The sequence below is a fragment of the Sander vitreus genome, chromosome 6 (genome assembly GCF_031162955.1).
Source record: "Sander vitreus isolate 19-12246 chromosome 6, sanVit1, whole genome shotgun sequence".
NCBI lineage: Eukaryota > Metazoa > Chordata > Actinopteri > Perciformes > Percidae > Sander > Sander vitreus.
In genome coordinates, this window is record NC_135860.1 from 7,610,771 (window position 1) to 7,625,368 (window position 14,598).

The following is a 14,598-nucleotide window of genomic DNA, read 5'->3' on the forward strand; positions in this document are numbered from 1 at the left end:
GTATCAGATTAACACAGCTGAGCTGATAAAGAAAAGAAAGAAAAAGTAGACGAGCAAGAAGCTCTTCACCTGAAAAAAATAATACAAAAGGGTATTGTAAGAATAATATATTGAGTAAAAGTAGAATGTCCTGTAGCCTGGGATGGCCTCGCTCTCTCCTCTTGTCTGGCATGTGATAAGACGTGTTCAGATTTACTGGAGCAAAAGTGCTCCTGATAAACATTTGATAAACATTTGGAACAGAATGCAGCTAATGAAATATCTAAAGTAACAGGTTCGTCTTTGAGTCAGGAAAGGGGAGAGCAATTCCAGGGCTACTGTTTGGCAGCAGGAGGAGACAGTCTTGAAAAAATATATGTGAATATACATGAACATTCTTATTCTATTATAATTTGTTATTTGACTTTGTATTTCCACATTTCTAATTGTATTTATTTCTCTTTATATTTTTATTATTTTTATTTACGCAAATGTTTTGGCACTCTATAACTCCCCAACCACAGTGTTACCACTAATGTGTTAATTATTGTTTTGTACTAAGAAGCGGTTAATAGTTCAATATTCTACTGTGCAGTGAGGAGTGTGAACATGATCCGGGTCTCTCCGCTCCACCACTGTGTCTGTGTCCCTCCTCCCAGTCAGTGTTTGCACACCTCCTCCGTGTGCTCGCGCTCAAACAGGTATAGCCGATGACGCGTGGAAGGTGACACCCACCTCTCTTCCTCTGCTGCTCCGCTGTGTGGTGCAACGCGGCTCCAGCTCAGCTCCGGGTGGAGATTTTTATGTAAGACACTTTACCTTAACGTTACACTTTACACTTGTGTGTGAGAGAGACTTCGCCACATTTATGGGGAGACAATGAAGATTTCTCCCTCGCGTGTCGGACTTTAAACTTGTATCAGCGCCTGAAGCCCGGAGGACTCAAACGTAAGACTTTTTATATATTTTTTTTAAATCGTTTATATTAAAGCTAATTGTGTGTTTTGTGAAGCGTTAAAACTAGACTGAAGCAAACTGAGGGCGGTGACTGAATGCTCCCAGTTATATTTCTGAAACGCTGCTGCTCCACTTTTACACGCTGACGTTATACTTTCACGTTGAATCGCTGCAGTTCAGTCGTTAAAAATAGAATCAGATACACGATAGTTGAACTGTTTTCCACTGGATGATATAGAGTTTCCCTTTGGAAACATGTCGCATTCTGTTTTGTGGTTTCCCGGAAGAAAACAAAAAAAACCCTTTTTTAATTGTTGTATTTAAACAGTCAAATGTCGTGGATACATGTCATTTGTCGCGTTTATGGGTTTAATTCACGGTTTCCGAATGCAGAAAGAATATTTTCGTGTTAAAGTCATTCGTCAAAATGGTGTTATCTGGTTAAAAGGATTGAAGGGTGTCTCATTTGTGAGTGGGGGAAAGGTTCATGGAGAGACTAGGCTACTCCAACGCTGACACAGCGCGGTGGAGATAGGTCTGGCAAAAACTATGGAGAGACTGGAGTGGCTGTGGAAGAGAAAGTTTCATTCATCGACAGTCTGACTGAATTCACTGTCAGCGTGGCTCAAGGTCGACGTGTCCCGCCCTGGTGGAAACTACTGTAAACAGCCAGCAGCTGGGAGAAAAAAAAAAAAAAAACATCCTTGCATGGAAGACATCAAACAAAATCATAAGTCAAAGCACTACGGAGATACTAAATAGGCTACAGTATGTCAGACTGGGTAGATTAGCTGGTTCAATCAAACCTTTCCTGACCTGCTTTTTATGTGTAAAAGCTGGAGAATGAAATATGTTTCAACTTCTGACAAAACATGAAGAGATGATTTATTCGAAATGCTTTGTCAGACGCTCCCCCCCACCCCCCACTGATAAAAAGATATTGAGCTTTTAAAATATACCTCATATCATTTGTGTACATGAAGACTGAAACCTTGGGTTGCTAAAACTCCCCATAACAATATTGAGGACATTATGAACCACGATTAGTTTAATTCAATAATGATTTTAACTTATCAGATTGTTTAAATTGAATCATTTTAGAGGCAAAAACTAACCTACCTAAAAAAAACTATACCAAGTTAGCAGCTCTGTGAGGCGCTCACATGCTCAAAATGTCATCTTGTGAACCCTTGTGGGTTCCTGACTCCCAGATTGCTGTAAATGTCTCCCTTATTTTTTTTCTGCTTTCATTCACAGAGAATTTCTAACATTTATCAGACAACAAGGGGGAAAGCATCAGCCCTCTGTTTGCGATGTCCTCCAGAAGTAAAAATGACTTGTGCAGAATGTGTGGTGGAGCACTCCAGGGAAACCAGCGGCGCTGGCTGTTTGGCGGTCAAAATAAGAAGACTGGTCAGCCTCAGACCCCGACCGAGTCTCTGAGAGGAGGAAGCCTGTATCGGTCCTCGCAGAGCAGTCCCTGGGGTGAGTCTGGAGCATATAGACATTAAAAAAAGTCTTTATTACAGAATCAGAAGTTAAAGGACAATTCCGGTCGATTTCAACACATAGCTCTGTTGTTTGTAAATTTGGAGTGCTGTCAGTAGCAAGAAAAACTAAACCAATCGGTGCTGCCTACACCGTGTTATCCCCCTGCTAGCGTTAGCACCCAACAGGCTTCAACAGGGCAAGTTTTAAACGTGTTTTAAGCCTCTAAACATGCTCGAAATGTCATTACAAGTGCCTACCCATGTGCAATGATTCCTTCCGAGGGAACACAGCGAATTTGACTGGAATATTGGATTGTATGAGTTCGACAATCGACTAGTGTGGACTTGACCGGAAAACAGGAAATAAACGGAGGTATGTGCATTGGCTGGATTAACACAACTTTTATGCCTTTCTGTCACATCTACTACAGTCAGATTCACGGTGTTCACTCTGAAGGAATCATTGCACATGGGTAGGCACTTGTAATGACATTTTAAGCATGTTTAGAGGCTAAAAACACATTTAAAACTTGCCCTGTTAAGCCTGTTGGTTGCTAACTCTAGCAGGAGGATAACACGGTGTAGGCAGCACCGATTGTTTTCGTTTTTCTCGATACTGCCAGCACTCCAAATTTACAAACAACAGAGCTACATGTTGAAATCAACCGGAATTCTCCTTTAACTTACTTTTACTCTTCACAGGCAGCACATTATCTTTGGGTTCCTCTGTGTCTCTCTCCAAGTCCCAGTTATCCCTTAACTCCCCGTCCAAAGGGCTGGATCTGCTCTCTGTGTTGACTCACATACTGGGGCAGCCTGTCCCACGAGGCAGCGGGCAGGGGGAGTTTGTGTGCGGCAAATGTGTGTGCATCCTTGAGCGGGTATTCAAGTTTGACACGGTGATAGCCAGGGTGAGGGTGCTTTCGTCCGAGAGGCTTCAGAAGCTGACGCAGGAGAGGGACAAGATCAGACAGTGGGTGCGCCAAAGCTACCACCAGAGCCACCCGCAGGACGTTCATAGCAAGGGCAGCACCAGCGAGGAGGATGGAGAGATGGGGAAGGAGGGCTACAGGGAGATGCTCAAAGAGAACATGGCACTCTCAGAGTACGAGTGCTGGTCCGAGAAGTGGGACACGTGCCCGTATTTTATAAGAACCGGTAAAAGATGCAAAAAGGGCAAAGGATGTGAAGGCTGTGATTCTTTACGGGTATCCGACTCTGATTATGAGTCCGTTTGTGGGGTCCCTCGCTGCTTGCCTTTCCAACCATTCTCCCCGTTGGCGTTGTCGCGGGACAAATCCCGGAGCATGCCCCTCCACTGGCACAGGATGCCATCCTTCAGCTCCAGCCCGTCTTCACTGGCGGGGTCTACTCTCTCCTTACAAGCATCTTCCCGCACTGAGTCTATTCAGTCTCTGGACTCGCTTGATGGCAACGACCCATTTGACTCACCAGGTGTTCAGTCAGCCAACTTTGTGCTTAAGGAGCTGAGAAATATTCAAGGAAAGCCGGTCAGTTCGCCATTAGGGAGTAGGATCCCAGTACTGGACAGGAAGTACTCAGGAAAAGTTGGAGAGATGGCGTCACCCTCAGTGAACAGGGTGCTGAACTTTGGGAGGGTGGAGAACGGAGTGGAGGAAACGGATGACGACGACGGGGATGTCCTATCAGAGCTGAGGGATGAGTTCATGCCTCTTCATCAACAGGTGAGCGTTTTTATTACTGTCGGAGCATGCCGTTAAAATGAAAACATAAAATCTCATTTTCACCTTTACCATTCAAAAAAATGAAGTTGTTCTAAAGGTATTGCCAAAATTGTGATTTTATTTTTTTGCAGCATACATCTGAGATATGATGTTAACTACAATTCTGTGAAATGTGGTGTTGGGTTGTAACAATCGCACTCCATAACCAAGAAACAATCCACACCTGCATGTTAACCCTGAGTTATAAACACTGACTGCCCGCAAGAATAAAAACTCCTCATTGTATTGTAGTCCAATAGCCTACATAATTCCCTTTTGCATTTTTAATTAATTACATTGCAGAGGTTCTGATTAAAAAACACTTTTAAAACTGTAGATGTTGTATATTTTAAAGGTCCCATGGCGTGAACATGGTTTTTTAACATTAATATGAGTTCGCCTAGCCTGCCTATGGTCCCCCCCCAGGCAGGCTACTGTATGTATGAATAGAAGAACTCTGAACAGACGTGGTGTGTGCTGTAAATATTGACAGTGTGCTGCAATAGGTAATCCGGGAGCAGCAGAGGTAAGTCCATCAGTCCAACAAGATTAGAACTACACATTTCGTTTTTATGAAATAATACCTCAACTCATGTTTACTATGGAATATTTTGTCATTTCAGAGCACAACTGGCCAGGTTCACCACGCGGTCAGGCACCTGCGTGGCCAGCTGGACCAAGCTGTGTCCCGTATCAGGACCCTGGAGGCAGAGCTGAAACGTGGGAGGAGCAAAACAACTGAAGTCAACGGATCAGAAGACTGGGCCCCTGTATGTATTCAGTTTGTTCTCTCTCTCTCTCTCACTCCAATCAAGACAGTTATATGTTGGAAGAGTTGTTTGACATTTTCGTGTGTGTTTTTGTGTGTGTTGGTTTGTTTTTCTTTTGCATTCTTGCCAGCCAGTTAGCGTAGCTTAGCATAAAGGCTGGAAATGGGGGGAAGTTAGCCTTGCTCTGTCCAAAGGTAACACAATCTGTCTACCAGAACCTTTTTTAAAGCTCACTAATTAAGGTACACGATTTTTTTAATTCTGTCTTAAACATTAGTCAGGTTCCTGTACGTTGAAACAGGTTTTGCATGCTGTAATCATTCCTCCTGATCGTAGTCATCATATCACACTTGATTTTTTTAATGTATTAAGATGTAACCAGATTCAGAGTTAGAGTTGCTGGTAGGCTTGATTTTAATTTATTTTTTAAACTTTCAGACAGAGCCAGGCTAGCTGTTTCCCCATGTCTTTATGCTAAGCTAAGGTAACAGCTGGTGGCTGTAGTCTTATTTAATAAAAAGATATGAGTGGTTTCAATCTTCTCATCTAAATAAGGCAAGACAGTGACTAAGTGTGTTTCCCAAAATTTATTTTTATAAATATATGAACTATGGGGATCTAAAAATAAAGAAATACAAGTGGAAATAAAATAAAGATGTCAGTGAAGTTATGATGTAACAAAATGTACCCAGTTATTTATTTTTTTTACCAGCTGTCATAAGATATGATTGCCTCCTAACTTTTTTTTTTTCTTTCACACAAGAAAAACATGTTTAATACACAGTGCAAAATCGCAGAGCAGCTCCTGAGTCAAATGTCCAGACAGCTCCAGAAACCACTCTGAATGTTGACTGAGCACAAATACAGCGTAATGAAAGGAATGGAGGGTGGGTGTACTGTTTTGTGTCTGTTGAAGGGTGTGTCTGCGTTTCCTCATTTACAGGTGCAGATAAAGACAAACGCACACCACACACACGCACACAGCGTGTCTCTGGAATCCTCCCCGACTGGCAGATTTTGCCCTGGGCTTAGTAGTCTTATGAGGATATCATTAAAAAGCATCTCAGTTACTTTGAAGAGTTCACATGACCTTATCTCTGCTCATCATCCAAACACAACGCCCCTCGTTGCGACAGAGTTTAATATTACTAAGAATTACTGTGAAATATGTGGGATTAGCAGCAGGTTTAAACATTAGAAGTGTTCAGTACATCTACAAACAAATCTTTCCTCAACAGATGTGTCAGCTCAGCTGTAATTCACAGTACATTACTACCTCATTAAAAGACTGCGAAAGCCACAGAAACAACTTTGTTGTAAATTATAGCCTGCTAAGCTATTAACCTTAACCATGTGAAGTGCTTATATTGGATAGTTTTGTACTGAACTGAACGTGACAGCTGGGACTATAAACGGCGCAAACGTACTACTGAACTGAAGACCATCTGAATCAGCACTGAACACTACCCCATATGAATAGTGATGCCTTCACTTGCTGTTGTACTTGCTGAAGTGCATTTGAACAGTGATGCAACTGCTTAGCTTAGGAAAAAGGGGAACAAAATACATAGTCGAACTGAACAAAGTGATTTTGAATCGAATCATGGTTTCAGGTTGTCAAATAAGAATATTTGTTGCTTATTTTGGTCTTACGTTGTAATACATGTAATGAATTTGGGTTTGTTGGACAACACAAGATGATACTGTGATTGTAAATTATATTTTACTCAGCCGTACTCCAAAGTCTATTCATTAACATAGGTTGACTTTCAAAATGAAATCGTCCTTTGTTTTCCTCTTTCCTCCAGTTGCTCCAGAAAGAGGGTGGCAGCTCCCTGCTGCAGAGCCTTGGTCACTCCCTGCACAGCCGGGAGCTTCTAATCCAGGTGGGTGAGGTGATGAGGGGAGACAGGACTCAGTCATGCACACAGCAGTGGGATCTTCTGCTGCTAGAGCTCTGGCTCAAAGCTCCCAGGAATGTTGTTTGTCTTTTGTCACTGTACGCCCTTAAAGCGGCAGTGCCAAAGCTACATTCACTTTTGTGCCAGTGACACTGAAGTATGTTTTCTTAAGCTTTGATCATGAGTGCTTTTATTTTTAGCAACTTGTTAGGTAGATGATTTACAGCAGGACTTTTATTGGACTGTTCTCATCGCAAGTCACTCACTGGATGAACGTGATAGCTAAATATGGCTAAAGCAAACAGGACTGTCCTATCAGAAAGCTGACCAGAGACCCTTTCTTTATCTTAACAAAGGGTGCTCGAATGTTATAAAGGTTCATTCAGTCAATAAGTGACTGTATAACAAAATGTTTTGACTTTCACTTGGGTTCTATATTGTGCCACACTAAGAACTTATTTTATTTGTGAAATACACTTATCCGCTTATTGTGACGAGAGTTGGATGAGAAGATCAATACCACGTTGAATGCGAAGCCACAGCCACTTGTTGGCTTAGCTTAGTTTATTTTAGCACAAAGACTGGAACGGGGGAAACGGATAGTCTGGCTTTGTCTTTGCACAGAGCCAGACTAGCTGTTTCCCTCTGTCTTTATGCTAAGCTGAGCTAACCATTTGCTGCCTGTAACTTCATATTTCCCATACAAACATAGAGAGCCATATGAATCTTATCTTACTTTTGCCAAGAAAGCAAATCATTGTATTTCTCTAAATGTCCAACAAATAGCCTAATGTTTTTTTTTCAAACATGCATGCATCTAGCTGACAAAAAATGCAGTATGCTTACATCAAATATAAGCTGTTTATATTCACTGAACATTGATGAGTTAGATGGCAAATGTATGCTATAAAAAAGAGAACCATGTCCCTTAAATCCTTATATTGCCAGAACAAATGTGTCCGCGACATTTACAAGAGTTGGGTTTTAATTGTCTTCAGACGATCAAGTCTGAGCCTTGTGATTTTTACAGATTTTAATTTTATGTATCGTAGATAAGTAATGAATGTGGCTGTCTGTTTGATGGAGCTGTAGCTTTATGACTGCGCTGCCTGAACTTTGCAGTGGTTCTTATTTGCATATCAGCTTGGCTGTGCCTCTACAGTATATGAACACATGGCTGGTGTTATTATGGTTCCTTGTATTGATTTATGCTGAAATCTTACAACAATCTGCACTTTAATGAGCCATGAATCTTTAAACCCGAGTAAAAACTGCAGTTAAAATGTTTATCCTAACAGTGCTGTTATGAGTGTGTTTGCTATTTTGCACTAAGCAGACAGGATGTTTTCTCTCTTCCAGGAGTGTATGGGTCTGATCAGAAGACTGTGTGTGGAGGAGGGAGCAGGGACCGAGCTGGCCAACAAGCTGACTGAGAATCTGAAGGAAACTCAATCTGTCAACAAGGTTAGAGCTGACACTGTCCTTTCCATCCTGATTATTGACATGCTTAATGTTGGGTCTGCTTATGATGACACACATTACCCACTCACTGAAGCATAGCAGTTATCGGCATGAGCAGACAGGCGTTTTCTGATAGTCATCACACTCAATGCTGTCCCTGTCCCTAGGGCTTTCGTATTAGCAGAGCAGGTCTTGTGATGATGGTTTTTTGTTTGTTTTTTTTATCTCAGGCCTGCAGGAGAGTTTAACCAGTCTAGCAGTAGCATGTCAGAAATGTCCTCCAACTCCGTAGAAAAACCATTGCTAAAATAACACATTGTGTTTTGACTCTGTTTCTGGCATTAAATCACATATCTAATCAACATCTTGTGCCTCATGCAGATTTTGACTTTTGTTGAACGTTTTAGTGTTCATACTTAAATTACCTAACTACTTGTTGACTTAAAAGATTGTGAATTGAAAAATTACTTTCAGTCCATACATCCATTTTCTTTCTGCTTATCTGGGTTGCATTAATTGCATTATTTATATATCATTAGAAATTGTTATATACTGCTGAAAACAACAGCAACTTTTAGGCCGTGTGGTTGGTACTGGTTTCCCATCAGTCTTTCATATTGTGGCTGGTATGAACGTGGAATGGCTATAAATTGCATTATATGTGATATTAAAATGGTCAAAAATCAAAAGTGACGTCTTCAAAAGTCTTGTTTTGTCTGACCAACAGTTCAAAACTTTATAAACATGTTGGTGCGCCATGGCGGGCTCCCTATGGAGATATGAAGGGCTCAACGAAAACACAATTGTTATTTTCAGGGGACTATACACTAATGAAAACGAAAACATAATTATGACTATTATATTCCATTTCTGCCAATAGGTCCTACCCACTGGTCCTTGAAATGATTATCAAAATACTACATACACTACGTTTTCTGTCGGTTCATCAACTGTTTCAGCTCTACAGACATATTTAAATTGGTCTCAAATGAGATGTATTGTGATCTGTAGGCTGTCCTGCAGACTTTGAGGTCCGAAGTGACTGAGAAGGAGAAGAGCATGGAGAAAGAGATCGAGGCACTGAGGAAGGCTGGAAGAGACCGAGAGAGAGACCTCAACACACTCAACACCGTGCTGCAGTGCAACCAGGATATTATCAATGTACACACACACACACACACACACATTATGTACAGTTGTACTTTATCCTATGCACTTGGAGGTTTTATTTAGATAGACCTGTGTTTTGTCCCCGCTCCAGGACCTGCGAGTGGCTCTGGGGGAGAAGGAGCGACTGCTGAGGGAGGGGGAGAAAGAGAGGGAGATGTGGAGACAGAGGGACCGGGCCCTCGCTGCTGTCCTGCAGGAGAAGGAAGCTCTGATCCAGGAGCTGGAGAGCTGTCAGAAAGATGTGCAGGTAATATATGTACACAAGGCTGTAACTTCTGCTGGTAGTGGCATATAGAGTGACGTAAGTGTTAATTTTTTCCACAATTGCCTTCCACCTTTTTAAAGTTGCATGAGGGAAACTGTTACTCACATGTCATTTTCCTCAGGGGTTGGCAGGGGACAAAGAGGGAAACAGTGCCACCTTCTGCAAGGAGGTCACCAAACTCACCACATCCCTGCAGGAATACCAGGACATGGTGCAGGTGAGATATTATCCTGCGTTCCATTTACCTTGGAACTCGGAAGCCAGAGCTGGTAATGACGTCCCACCCGAGTTGAATGCATTCCATTTAACAAGTTGGATTTTCATTGTGGGATTAGCTATTGCCAGGTCAGCCATTGTTAGAAATACCAGATGCTAACTACGCATTACCCTGATTTTTGTGCATACCAACAGCATAACCGCATGTCCACAGATAGAAGATGAACAGTACTATGTGTATGACTAATTTAGTGAGACACAAATAAGACAGAAGTGCTAATAAACTGTATGTCACTACAGCTTTCACTACTGTTGATGCACGGGGCATCCATGTTGGATTTTGAGCTCGGGGTAGTGAGAGGTTGTCCCGAGTTCCCAACTCGGAAATCCGAGTTCAAGGGGCGTGTTTCCGACTTTGACCTCGGAAAATTCGACCTCCGAGTACAAATGGAACGCTCTATTAGCATGAGGGGGGATATGAAAGTTTAGAGAAAATTTGTAAAACAAAAAGCTGCCTACATGTTCTGAGTTGAGAACTACTTTTCCCTTTTTCATCTGCAACTTCTTGAAAACAAAACACTTTTAAAGATGATTTAAACTATATTATTATTAATTTATTATTATATATTAACTATATTATATATTTTTTTTAAATTTAAGACCATAATTGCATGCTGCATAAGTAATTAATCGATGGACAGAAAAATAATCAGCAACTATTTTGATAATCGATTGTTTGTCATTTTTCAAGCAAAACTGTTTTCTGTTGTCACAAGTCATTCAAAACTGAATATTTTTGATTGAACAAAACAAGACCTGACGATGTCATGGGGACCTCATTTTAGAAATATTTTTTTGACATTTCATAGGTTAAACAATTAATCAAATAATGTAAAGACGAATAGCTAATTAGAATCACAGTTAGTTGCTGCCCTAATATGGAGTAGCAAACACAATATACAATACAGTCATAATGGCGCAATGGCCCTCAGCTGGAATAAAGTACAACATAAAACAAAGGTAGAACAAAAATCACATTACATTCACACTTGGGTTTTTGTGCACATCAAAGAAATGTTAAAAAGTGAGATTTAGATGTGCTGGTAGGCAGATTGTTACCTTTTAGACCGAGCCAGGCTAGCAGTTTCTCCCCCCATTTCCAGTCTTTATGCTAAGCTAACTGGCACACAAAAACAACACCACTCAACCTATCTATTAGGGGTGTGCAAAAAAAAATCGATTCACATTCGTATCACGATTCAAGCTCTACAGATTCATATTTTGTAATTAAAAATCATTTAAAAATATTAATATAAAAAAAAAAATATATATATATATATATATATAATTTTTTTTTTTGTATGTCTACTGCAATCACATGGGAAAAGTAACTACATTTACATACTGTGAATCATTTTTTTTAAATCCAGAATCGTTTGTGAATCGAAAATCGATTTTCTTTTTATTTCTTCTTTTTCACCAGAATCAGAAGGAGAGTCACGTTCAGACGGTGTCCTCTCTGACGGATCAACTCAGAGAAACTCGGCAGGAGCTGAGGGAGAAAGAGAAGGAGAAGAAGGAGGCTGAAAGAGCCTGGCAGAACAACAGAGAGGACCGGGAGAGAGAGGAAAGGAAACTGAGGGATAGCCTGGAGAAGAGAGACAAACTCATAGAGGTGAGTGTAGGAATCCACAGTCTGAGTCTCAATGTTCAGTGCATGCATGTCGACAAGGAACACATCCTCCATGTTAGTTAAACACCAGTGTTGTTTGTATACTGTAGACCACAGAGCCATATCAACGCTGAGTGTAAAACTAACTCACAAACAACATTTTCTTGATGTGAAAATAGCAGTATTGTAACACTGAAAAATTCTGAATGTATGTACAGTATTACAGTATATCTCCCACCCCTCAGTCCTTCATGTTTATCTCTCCTCCTTCCTGAGCCCCCAAAAGAAAGAAGAAATAAATACATTACAATTTAAAAACATTATGTAACTATCTTAAAGTGCTCATTTTCAGGTTTATAATTGTGTGTGTGTGTGTGTGTATGTATGTATATATATATATATATATATATATATATATATATATATATATATATATATATATATATATATATATATATATATATATATATATATATATATATATATATATATATATATAAAAAAAATAGGCGAGCATTATAACGTGTGTTACAAAGTGACGCACGTTTGTCACGGAAGTAAAAGCTGGACTACAATAGAGCTGTTTGTGAACAGTGTTTTCTGTTGGAGATGGTAAGTCCCTTTGGGGTGGACTTTGGGCTTTTTTACTTTGTAAACCTATAACATGCATAGCACAATAAAGGAAAGGGAAAGAGCCAAAAAGCATAATATGAGCAATTTAAAATGTGTAATAAAATACATTTGATATACATAAAATTTGTAAAATGATATGTAATATCTTCAGAGCTGCAAGGATTAGGCAATTTAAGACAAGTTGATCGACAGAAAATTGATTTGCAACTATTACTTCAAGAATGCAAAAATAATTAAGGATTCAAACATCTGAAATGTGAGGAACTTCTGTTTCTCTATTTGATTTCCCTGTAAACTTAATCTCTTTGGGGTTTGGACTGTTGGTCGAACAAAACGATAAAGAAATCGATAATGACAAAGATCATCAGTAGCAGCCCTTAATATCTCTCTCTCTCCACAGAATGATTGCCTAAAGTCACTCCAATAATTATCAGAAAAGGCACATGTTTTTGTACTTGTAAAAAGTATGTTAAGTGTATGACAATCTGAGCTTCATTATGAATACTTGTGATGGTGACTGAGATCTTTTATTTTTCTTTAATGTAGCAAATCCTGTTGGATGCTGAGGAGCGGGACCATCTGTTCAGAGAGCTGCAGCAGAACCTGCAGAACAAACGTGAACATCTGACCGCCATCAAACACACACTGTGACAGAGGACGACTACTGTACTGACAAGATGCAAACTAACTGCACAGAGACAGAAGATTACTTTAGCACTTTCTGCATCACCTTTTTGCCTCTTCAGCATATTTATCGTGGTGTACACTACTTCTATTTATAGTATTTATCTCTACGTTTTTTTTTTTGTTTTTTTTTTAGGTTTGCATTTGCAGACCTGCCTTGTTTTGGTAATATTTCACAATTACTACTTAACTCTCTGGAGTGAATCAGTAATTTCAGACTTCAGAGAGTCAGTTTTTGTGCAGGGAAGAAGAGATATCAAGTCTAGCTTCTTATAGCTGGATGGTTAATACTTGATTTAAAAATCACCAGACTACTGTATTACTGTATTTTAGTTTTTAATGTAATGGGCCTAATGGTCAGGCAGCGATTAGATTTCATTTAATGCAGTGGGATTGCTGATGGAAACATTTCTAAATGGTGTGATTGTTAGTGGGTCTGAGTAACATTTATGTCCTTTAGGACAGGAGCTGGTATGAAATTGCTTTAAATCTGAATTTAACTTTTTTGCTGTGTCTTTATTTTGTTTGTCTTTTCACGTTCACGTTTTTTTTTTGTACTTGTGGACAGGAATGGAATTAGGACCAAATATTCTATTTTTAACTGCTTTAATTTTCTGCTTTATGTGTTTTATTTTTGACCTATCTCAATTATTTTCAATGTTTACACGTCTTGTGTTAGTCAGGGTCTTTATTACTGAAGATATTTTCTTTTAGCTCAAGAGAATTAAACGCTCTGATCCAAATTACTTATGTCTACAGATGCTGTTATTTCATTAACTATTAATGCATGTTTGGTGATGGCGCTGGTTCCAGAAGTGTGTCTCTCCGTTCTGTATTCCCATTTTCTTTAAATGATAAGTTACATTTTACTTATCATAGAAACACAAGGACTCAATCGGATAATGTTAAGGATCATATTGGTTTATGTTATGACCACCACTTCTAATTATTTCAACTTTGTTTCTAAAAGATACTGTTTTCTTCTTCATTTTGTCATGGCGGACAGGTCTAAACCATAGAAATATATATTTTGTAATCTATTTTATTTCTATTCTAAACTCTACAATACCCATGAGCCTCCCCCGCTGTTGCTATGGAAAAGAAGCCAGTCAGAGCCATGAATCGGAGGGGTAACGTTTCGTCTTTAAATTACAGGGCTCATTTTAGAAAGGTGCGGAATTAAAGAATCACTTTTACCCCCCCAAAAAAATTAAATATGATTTTGAATTAATCATTTAAAAAATGTTGGCGGGTCCAAAATGAATGTTACGTTTATTTCAGTCTGATGTTTGGTTCCAGCACTTGTTTTGACGTGAATGCAAGGGATCGAGGTGAGGGGGAGTGCGACATCTAGTGCCTGAATGATGATAATGTTTTTTTAAGTACATTTAGTGTAACAGAACTCTAAGCTCTGTGATTGGATGTTTCTTGCCGAAATGCATATTGGGAGTCGTAGTTAACTTCTCCCTCAACGTTTTCGTGTAGCCTACACAGGCTCAGTATTTCAGCATTTTCCTTTTATGCACATTTTTTTACTTCTACTCCACAACATCTCAAAAGGTAAATATTGTATTTTTTAACTCCACTACATTTGTCTGACAACGTTAGTCACTTTTTCATATACTACCCTTCATGTCCAGTGAAAACAATGTATC

The 14,598-nt window shown here is 39.6% G+C and overlaps 1 protein-coding gene across 2 annotated transcripts; it reads left to right on the top strand.

Moving 5' to 3' along the window:
• Window positions 1-680: 680 nt before the first annotated feature.
• On the top strand, window positions 681-13,689 carry LOC144519279 (uncharacterized). Of its 2 annotated transcripts, none has more exons than XM_078252296.1 (11): window positions 681-784; window positions 2,194-2,421; window positions 3,129-4,132; window positions 4,795-4,941; window positions 6,750-6,827; window positions 8,202-8,306; window positions 9,315-9,464; window positions 9,565-9,720; window positions 9,860-9,955; window positions 11,438-11,629; window positions 12,806-13,689. In XM_078252296.1, exons 2-11 carry the CDS (start codon window positions 2,250-2,252, stop codon window positions 12,908-12,910), a joined length of 2,205 nt encoding a protein of 734 aa, XP_078108422.1. In that variant the 5' UTR covers window positions 681-784; window positions 2,194-2,249; the 3' UTR covers window positions 12,911-13,689. The 2 variants fall into 2 exon arrangements, with proteins under 2 accessions (XP_078108422.1, XP_078108421.1); XM_078252295.1 differs by having other exon boundaries at window positions 707-927.
• Window positions 13,690-14,598: the final 909 nt, after the last annotated feature.